General features: G+C 40.4%; 1 protein-coding gene across 1 annotated transcript in view; it reads right to left on the reverse strand.

The window, feature by feature from the left end:
* Positions 1 to 1,949: 1,949 nt before the first annotated feature.
* LOC110321714 (islet cell autoantigen 1-like protein) overlaps positions 1,950 to 10,428 on the reverse strand; it is a 24,240-nt gene continuing 15,761 nt past the window's right edge. Inside the window, exons 2-4 of the mRNA XM_021198141.1 lie at positions 9,702 to 9,870; positions 3,357 to 3,429; positions 1,950 to 2,547 (exon numbers count right to left, since the gene is read on the reverse strand). Coding sequence (XP_021053800.1) covers positions 2,450 to 2,547; positions 3,357 to 3,429; positions 9,702 to 9,863 — 333 coding nt within the window. The 5' untranslated portion in view covers positions 9,864 to 9,870 and the 3' untranslated portion in view covers positions 1,950 to 2,449. The remainder of the gene's footprint in view (positions 2,548 to 3,356; positions 3,430 to 9,701; positions 9,871 to 10,428) is intronic.

Genomic DNA, 10,428 nt, shown 5'->3' on the forward strand with positions numbered 1-10,428 from the left:
TCCCCCCTCCCTCTCCCTCTCTCCCTCCAACTATTCTCTGTCCCTCTTCCCTCCCACATGTCCCCAGCCAGCCTCATCCCTTCTTCCTCTCTCCTCTCCTCCCCCTTTCCCTTTTCTCCAATAAACCTTCTCTATATTTGGTTTGTCTCATGGCTTGATTTCTTAGAGGGCACGCTTGGGCATGGGCCCACCTAGGCACACCTTTCTGCCGCACATCCTAACTTTGCTTTCTGTCCCCAGTCTATATCTATACCAGCAGGTTTCCAGTCAACTGAAGACTGGGAACTGCTCCTAAACCACCTGCAACAGGCCAGTCTCAGGTGCTTTCAGAACCTGCATCTAGCCTCAGATGGTCCAGCAGATTCTGGGCAGAGGGCAAAACAGATGTCTCCAGCCTACACTCCTGTCTCCACTTCCTGTCCTTTGACCAATATTTCTGCCTTCCTGGTCCACAGCAGCAACAACAAGGCTCCAACGTTACCTCAGAATGTGATCAGAACAAACGGTTGAGGTGCCTGTCACCATCAGAGCAGATGCTGGACACCTCCTCCTACCTTCTCCCACCTCCTCATACCTGCCCACCCTGCCCAAGGCCTCTAAGCCAGGGGCTGGGCTTTAATTCCCTCCCTCAGCTTCTTTTCCTTCTCAGCCCTTTTGACTACCTGTTCTCTTGGCTCTTCCCTTCTGGACCTTCCTTCATCCTTTGCCCTCTCTCCTCTTCCCTCTCTCTTCTCTTGTCTTCCGTACCCACTCCCTTAAAGTTTGGTTCAGTCTGGTCTCTTCCAGATGCCTCTGGCTGTGTGTTCCCTCATAGCTGTAATTAAGACCTTCTCAACTATACCCAGGAACAGTCATGTTTTTCACTCGGGAGAAATATTAATTCTGGTTAGTTGAGAGAGATGCATTTTCTTTGGCTCATAACTTTAATATTAGAAGTCATCACTTCTGTGTGAGGATTTAGGGTTCTCTGGAAACATGGAACTTGTTAACCAGGTACAAAGTGGACCTAGTCTTCCCCTTTAGTGATGTTGAAAGGGTAGGGGAGGCTCAACCTGTGCTGCTTTTCTGATAGGACCTGCCAGCATGACAAATATCCCAGTGACAGCCTCATCCCTGGCCAACTGATTCCATAAAGATGTCTGATACTGTTCCGTGACACAGTGAATGGTGAGCTCACACAGCTCAACATTCAATCTCCACTACAAGTTTGCAGCATTGCACTAATCAATCTATCTATCTATCTATCTATCTATCTATCTATCTATCTATCTATCACTATCTGTCATTTGTCTATCTATCTATCTATCTATCTATCTATCTATNTCTATCTATCTATCTATCTATCTATCTATCTATCTATCACTATCTGTCATTTGTCTATCTATCTATCGTCTATCTATCATTTGTCTATTTAACTATCATTTGTCTGATAGTACAGCAGCAGACCTATTAGTATATGAGTCCCTAGACACCGTGTTTATGTCGCATCCTAAAGAGAAAGTGCACACTGAGACCTACATATATGATCCCTTCCTTAGTCTGAAATGCCATGAGGATGGCAAAAAGTCGAGTAACTTCAAGGCAAAATTAAAGGCATGCAAACTTGCCAATCTTTCTAGACATTTCCATTCCAATGAACCATGATGGTCAGTGGTCATGCCAGGCTTTTCCACCTTGGTATTTCTGACCCTTAGTCATCTGGTCCCACATTTCCTTTGCTCTTTACTCTTCTTAGTCTTAGTTACAAACTCTTGTATAGATGCACACTGTTTTCTTTCTTTAATCTCATTCCCTGGCCTCCAAATCTCTTTTTTTATCTCTCCACCCTCCATTAACCACCTAACCACAACCCTCTACAGAGTTCCCTTTGTCAGTTACTATAGCCCAAGTTAATTCCAACTGCAGCTCTGGGTTATGACTCTAAACTGACTCAAATGCATGCTTTCTGAATCATCTTATTTTGTTGCGGTAAGTTCAACTATGTCATAGTATTTATGGCATATTCACATACACACACACGCACACACACACACACACACAAACCCCTGCCTAATGATGCCATGTTGGAGTGCCTCTTCAATATAAGCTTTGATTATAAATGGTAAGCTTGACTTACAGCTTCAGAAGGCAGCACTTATTTATTGATTGATTTATGTATTTAGTTTTGGAGTCAGGATTTTACTTTAACCCAGGCTGACCTGGCCTAACGCTGTATCCACACTAGCCTCCCACTCAGTGACCCTCCTCCTCCTCAAGCGTCCTGACTGCTGGGGTTACAGGGGAGAGTCGCCACACAATGAGCAAATGCTTACTGAAGACGTGCTAGATACTGTTTTTAGGGCTTGGGGACACACAAGGCAACAGAAACAATTCTTGCATTATCAGATCCAGAACTCAGTGGGCCAGTGGGTAGCAGCACCCACTTGCCACCAAGCACGATGACCTGAGTTCAATCCCCAGAGTCCACAGGATGGGAAGAAAGAATTGGCTCCTGCAAGTTGTCCTCAGACTTCCACAAAGATGATCTGGCATGTGCATGCCCTAGTCCTAAATAAATGATAACTAATAAGTAATAAAATGTTAAAAAGAAAAACAAACTCTAGGTGTTTAAAAGCAATAGATAAAATACATTGTAAGGGCGCGAGGGAGGTATAAAGGAGGAGTTTAAATTTAGATATGGGGGTGAAGGGAAAGCCGCATTAAATCTAAGGGAAACCTCAAAAGCCCAAAGGAAGTTAAGAATCATATGATGCAGGAGCTTGTTGTGAAGAAATTAACACACTTCAGTGAAAGGATTTTAAGATATGCAATCAGAGAGGCAGCCACATCCAGTAAGCCACTATACATACATACATACACTTATATATGTATATGTGCATATATACACATACATGTGTATATTTATGTGTATGTATGTATATATAATATATATATACATATACATATATATATATATATGGCCTGATGATCTGAGTTCAATTACCAGAGTGCACATGATGAAAAGAAAGAATTGGCTCCTGCAAGATATGCATACATATACCTACACATATACATACATTTCCCCCCTATTCTACTATAATCTAAGTGGAGAAAGAAGTCCAAAAGCTCCATTGGGCTGAGTGTAAGGCATAGCAGAAGGAAAGGAACTGCTTGCTGTCACATGATTTAATGAGCCTCAGAAGGGAAAGACAGACACTGGGCATTTCGGAAACAGGTCACTATAAATTTTCATAGTTTGCAATAAAATCATATAAAATGATTTGATAAACCAATGTTTCTCATTAAATGATTCGTTTTTTAAAAAGCATATCAATACTTATTTGACATAGGAATGATCAGAATCTAGGATGTCATACCGTTGAGTCTTAGCTGGTATTTCTCAACTATCTTCACAAGTTCATTGCATGTCTCCTGGATGGAGTGAAAAACCTTGAAAGATAAATTTGATTAGGACAATTTAAAGAACAATAAACAAATACAACTGTAAGCACTTCAAAAGCAGAACATTAGCATAAAGCATGTTAGATATACTTCATAAGTTATATCTGTTTTGCATGGCCGTGATGTATGGTGTAAACATTAATTATATCTGTTTTCTGTACTTCAAGCCATTATATTACTGACATAGAAAGCACATTTAAATCTCCCTGTGAATGCTGGAAAGAAAGGTACGAATGTGTGGAGTCTATCTACAGAACCTGTTCTCCCCTTAGCTTCCAAGTTATCAGAACTCAACTAAATTATATCCATTATAAACTGCATCAAATATTGCAAATGGCACACGACAAGAGAATACTTTAGAAGCAGTTGATGCTCAATATAACTTTATTAATATTAGTCAAATCAAAACAATCCAATAAGTTTACTATAAAAAATAAGGTACTGGCCAGTCATAGTGGCACACATCTTTAATCCCAGCACTCAGGAGGCAGAGAAAGGTGGATCTTTGTGAATGTAAGGCCAGCCTGGTCTACAGAGTGAGTCCAGGGCTACACAGAGAAAACCTTGTCTCAAAACCACCTGCCACCCCCACCACCAAAAAAAAAAAAAAATGTACTGGACCCAAGTAGTGGTGGCACACACCTTTAGTCTCAGCACTCAGGAGGCAGAGGCAGGTGGGTCTCGAAGTTGGAGGCCAGTCCGGTTTACAGAGTGAGTTCCAGGACAGCCAGGGCTACACAGAGAAACCCTGTCTTGAAAAATCTAATTAATTAACTCCATTTCTAAAAAAAAGATTTACTTATCCTTATTTTTAATGTGTTTTGCCTGTAGGTATGTCTCTACACCATGTGCATGCCTTGTGCTACTGGAGGCAGAAAAGGCTGTCTGATCCCCTGAGACTGGAGTTACAAATAGTTGTGAGCTACCATGTGAGGACTGGGAATGGTCCCTTGGTCCCCTGGAAGAGCAGACAGGGCTTTCAACTGCTGAGCCACCTCTCCAGACCTCTATTCCATTAATGTGTACAATTTTTATGTTTTCACATATCAATTAAAAACAAGATAAGATTTAAAAGAATATAGTATAACATCAAATATAACTGCTTTTGAAAAAGAGAGCTGAAAATGTGCTTAGTGGGTGAGCACACCCATAGCATGGGGAGGGCATGGGGAGAGCATGGGGAGAGCTGGGGGAGGGTATGGGGGAGGGCATGGGGAGGGCATGGGGAGGGCATAGAGGAGGACATGGGGAAGGGCATGAGGTGGACAATAAGGAAGGCATGGGCTCAATCCAGAACTGCCAAAAGGAAACAGTAAAGAAAATTATTTGAAAATAAATAAAATAATTAACATTGCAACCTTGCTTTTGGGTTATTTTGTTTTGAATTTCCTTTCTTCATTACTACTATGATTAATCAGCAACAGAAAATTAAGAAAATATCCAGTAGACTCTTATTTAAAAGTTAAGCACAGGGGGCTGGAAAGATGGCTCAGTGTTAAGAGCACTGACTGCTCTTCCAGAGGTCCTGAGTTCAATTCCCAGCAAGCACATGGTGGCTCACAACCATCTGTAATGGGATCTGATGCCCTCTTCTGGTGTGTCTGAGGGGAGTAACAGTATATATATATATATATATATGTATATATGTATATATGTATATATGTATATATGTATATATGTATATATGTATATATATATATATATATATATATATATATATATATAAATTAAATAAATAAGTTAGGCTCATAAGATGAAAATGTATACCTGTCATAACTCTTCATACATAACTTTAAACTTTCCCATATGGATTTCAAAGTGATCTCCTTTTGCAAAGCCTTCTGCTGAAGAGCTTTTATGACACTGCTCAAAGGACACTGGTATTTCTTCTATATTGAGGCCTGGCCCTCTGATTATTAACTCCTTAACATCAAGGAGCTTTCATTTTGATGGTTAATCAAATCTATGGACTATTTATAGTAAACACCAAAAACTTGGTAGAGGAATAATAATCAACTTCCCAGATAAGTTTAGATGTACTTGAACTGAATTTAGTATCTGGTTATGGCCATTTTATGGCCATTTAAAACTCAAATTTCAGGTGCTAGAGAGATGGCTCAGGAGTTAAAACATGCAGACATGCACGCACTCACACGCACGCCCACACACATAGATTGCACTTCCAGCCGACCTAGGTTCAATTCCCAGCACCATCTGTAACTCCACCTCCAGGAGATCTGGTGTTCTTTACTGGCTTCTTCAGGCATGGCACATGTGTAGTGCAAAAACATACATGAAAGCAAAACACTCATGCATCTAAGATAAACAAATAAATAAAGAATAAACATCAATTTCCAGTGCATATGGAAGATTACAAAATAAAACAAAAGGTATTTCTATTAACATGAGGCAATTATGGCTTGTTTTTCCCATAGTTCTTGCAAGATTTACTACTACTACATGTTATTTTTACAATGAATTTTATTTTTACCTTTTTTTTTTTTTTTTGAGATAGGCGTCTTATGTAGCCCAGGATGGCCTTAAGTTAACTAGGTAGCCCAGGATGGCCTTAAGTTAACTAGGTAGCCCAGGATGGCCTTAAGTTAACTAGGTAGCCCAGGATGGTCTTATGCTCCTCATCCCCCTGCCTTCACCTCTCCAGTGTTAGGATTATATATGACCCATCAAGCCTAGCATTTGGGGGTTTTTTAAGAATTTTTTAAAGATTTATTTATTTTATGTATATGGGTACACCGTAGCTGTCTCAGACACACCAAAGGAGGGCATCAGATCCCATTACAGATGGTTGTGAGCCACCATGTGGTTGCTGGGGATTAAACTCAGGACCTCTGGAAAAACAGTCAGTGCTCTTAACCACTGAGCCATCTCTCCAGCCCACATTTTTTTTTCAATCCTTATGAAAAATAGTATGGGGCTGGAGAGATGGCTCAGTGGTTATAAGTACCGGCTCCTCTTCCAGAGGTCCCAGGTTTAATTCCTAGCACCTCATGGCAGCTTACAACTGTCTGCAACTCCAGTTCCAGGGGATCTGATACCCTTGCACAAGCATACATGCAGGGAAAATACCGGTGTACATAAAATAAAAAATACATTGTTAAAAAAGAAAATAGTGTACTGGGCAGTGGTGGCACACACCTTTAATCCCAGCACTTGGGAGGCAGAGGCAGGTGGATCTCTGAGTTCAAGGCCAGCCTGGTCTACAAAGTGAGTTCCAGGACAGCCAGGGCCACAGAGAAACCCTGTCTTGAAAAACCAAAAACAATAAAAATATAAAATAAACAAATAGTATAAATATGGGAGGAAATACATAGCTGATTCCATAGTTGTGTAATGGACAACTTTATAGTAAAATGTTATAGATTACCTAACCATGTAAAGTAGCAGAGACATTTTCCCTTGTGTGGGAAGGTGTGTGGAGACAGTGGCAAGTTCTCCTAGTGTTGAAACACAGATCACAACAAACGCAGTCTTCTCTTGTCCCCACATGTGAGTGAATCATAAGGACTACTTTGCGACACAAATAGTAAGTGCTTTTTTTTTTTTTTTTAAACAGGGTCTCTCTGTGTAGCCCTGGCTGTCTGGAACTCACTCTGTAGACGAGGCTGGTTGAACTCACATCCATCCATCCGTCTCTTCCTCCGGAGTGCTAGGACTACAGGTGTGTACCGCCTCTACCGGCATACTCTTCTCATTTTTAATACAAGGTTTAAACTTACTTCAGGAAAATGGTTCCTTTTACTTAAAAAGGAGTTTAAGCAAGTTCTTAGAACATGTTCCAATAACTTTTGTTTCTTAATAGATACAAGCCAGGCATGGCGGTACAGACCTACAATCTAGTCTTACAAAGCAGAGACAGAATTGATGAATTTGAGGCCAGCTTGGGATATACACCTAGTTTGCTTGTTTGTTTGTTTGTTTAAAAATGTATTTATTTTTATGTCATGAGCATTGATGTTTTTGCCTGCATGTATGAGGGTGTCAGATCTCCTGGAAGTGGAGTTAGAGACAGTTGTGAACTGCCATGTGGCCAGCCTGAACATACATAAATAGCAAGATGTCTTAAAAATAAAAAAATTAACAAGTGGGGTCTTCAGTGTGTCTGCAGACAGCTCAGTAGGAGAGTAAGAATGCTTGCCTTACAAGCACAAGAGCATGGGTTCGGGAGGGTTGTGGTAGGTAGCACACACTTTTAATTCTAGTACCTAGGACACCGGCCTAGGCAGAACTCTGATGAGTTCAAGGCCAGCCTGGTGTACAGAGTGAATTCAGGCCAGACAGGGCTACACTGTGAGACCCTGACTCAAAAAAAGTAGGAGGGGGAGGAATAAGAGGAGAAGGAAGAGGAAGGAGGAAGAGGAGGAGGGTAAAGAGGAAGAGGAGGAGGAAGAGGAAGAAGGTAAAGAGGAGGAAGAGGAAGAAGGTAAAGAGGAAGAGGAGGAGGAAGAGAAGGGTAAAAAGGAAGAGAAGAAGGAAGAGGAAGAAGGTAAAGAGGAAGAGGAGGATGAAAAGGAGAAGGAGAACGAGAGTAAGAAAAGGCCCTGGGTTCATTCCCAGTACCACAAAACATAAATAAAAAGTCACAAATAAATAATAATAAAAACAAAAACTCTATTATCATTTGCTACTTGGTAACAACTCATGTATTTCAGTGAGGTATAGACAATATTAGAGGGCTATGAAATATGTATGACGCCGGGCGTGGTGGCACACGCCTTTAATCCCAGCACTCGGGAGGCAGAGGCAGGCGGATTTCTGAGTTCGAGGCCAGCCTGGTCTACAAAGTGAGTTCCNAAAAAAAAAAAAAAAAAAAACCAAAGGTAAAATTAAATAAATAAATAAAAATGAAGGAGGCCTGCTATGAAAGGGACAGCACTGTAAGCCATCATCATACAGCAGGTGTCTCGGCGACTGCTTTAACACAGCTGACACAGTTACATATAAGGAAATGACGCATGCGAAGCATTTTGTAAAGATGCTAAGAAAGAAACAGTAATAATTGTTTGGTACTAGAGCCTAACCCAGTCCTGTGAACCAAGGGAACAGAACAGAGAGATAGGTGACTCAGTCACTGTATTTTTTTCCTTGCTGGAAAAACAAACAAATGAACAAGCAAACACTCTCCAAAAAACCAGGTTCATTTCCCTTTTATTCTGAAGCACTAATTAAGTTAAAAGAAGGCTAATTTCCAAATTTCCAGGGCCAAACAAGAGCAAGAAACCCCAGCAAGATACTCAAGCCAGAGAGGAGAGGGGAGGGGAGTAAGGAGGCCTGGCCTAAGCAGTACCGATGCAAGAGTATGACTGCGTTATTATAATGACACACAGACTTCTTTTTAAACACAAGCATCCAGAGCCATAAGAAAGCCCAGCACTTGGCCTCAGAGTGTTGGCTGGTACGTATGAGGCCCTGGGTTCAATCCCCATTAATATAAAAATCAAACTCAATTAAAAGATAAAGTCCTGAAAAGTTAAAAGCCACAATCCAACTCAACCACATATGATGTGTCATTCACCTAAAAAAAAAAAAAAAAAAAGAAATATGTATGACACAACCTATAATGAATGTACTATCTCAACTGGGATTTTAATTGTTAGTTAACATTGAACTTGAGACTACAAGTATGTCAGGAAATTACTCAATTCCTAGTTTTATTACCAGTTCTGCAAATGTTCTATTCATAATAACTGTGATCTGTAATAGGTGTCTCTTAATGACAGCCACAGCTAAACATCTTGTAGCAAAGTTGCCTTTACCCCTGTGCTGCTAGTTTATGCCAACTTGACACAAGCTAGAGTCTTCTGAGAGCAGGGAGCCTCAGCTGAGAAGATATCTCCATAAGATGGGGCTGTAGGAAAGTCTGTACTTAAATAATGTTTCTTAAATAATTGACTGACAGGGAAGGCCCAGCACATTGTGGGTAGTGTGACCCCTGGGTTGGTAGTCCCAAAGTCTGTAAGAAAGCAGGCCGAGCAAGCCACCAAGCAGCACTTCCCATGGCTTCTGCATCAGCTCCTGCCTGCGGGTCCCACCCTGTTTGGGTTCCTGTCCTGATTTCCTTCAGTGATGGACTACAGATGTGGAGGTGTAGGCCCAGCAAACCCTTCCCAGCTTGTTTTTGGTCATAGTGTTTTATCACAGCGATAGTAACGCTAACTAGGACATCCCAAACATCCCGGTGTAAAAGTTTGCTCCAGTCCCTGCTTGGAGCCCCATGCAGCACACAGAGCCTTCACACTTACCTCCAGTTTAGCGTCCAGTTCTGCATCAGACGCAACCACATGCTTGTCCTCCTTCTTTCCTGTTGCTTTGATAAAGACCTGTTTAGTTCTCCAGTATTTCTTCTGCATTCTGCTCACTACTGACTGGTTATCTTCTGGTCTGAGTTGCTCAAAGGAATCCATGTAGTAACTAAAACAGACTAAAATTAGGCTTCTTTTAAAAACTTACCCATAGATTAAAAATATAATGTACTTAAAAACATAATAAATATCTAACTAGTATGTATTTTATTGACAAACCAAAATAATATTGAATATAAGCATAATGCTTGCTTTATATGATCTAGGTTTATTTTACAGTTACAACTAGAGAAAGATAAGGGATTAATATTACTATATTTTGATTATGAAGCAAAGTTGATATAATTGTTATGATTCTATAATTATGGCTAGAAATAATTCTATTGATCAATATCTACTAGTAAACATATCTTAGTTTATTAATCCCTAATTTTTTTTACTTTGCAGTATACTGAAAAATGAGGAAATTTATACACACACATTTCCTATAACTATCACATCTTTACAAAGCTGTTCTGTGCCTATTGTTATATGTAAAGATTTGGATACACGCACTTCTTTAAATAGTAAAGAAATACTTTAATATCCAACAAAACAATAAAAATGAGCCTGGCGGTGGTTCATGCCTTTTAATCCTAGCACTTCGGAGGCAGAGGCAGATAGATCT

Source organism: Mus pahari, chromosome 5 (assembly GCF_900095145.1).
Source record: "Mus pahari chromosome 5, PAHARI_EIJ_v1.1, whole genome shotgun sequence".
In the NCBI taxonomy this organism is placed as follows: Eukaryota; Metazoa; Chordata; class Mammalia; order Rodentia; family Muridae; genus Mus; species Mus pahari.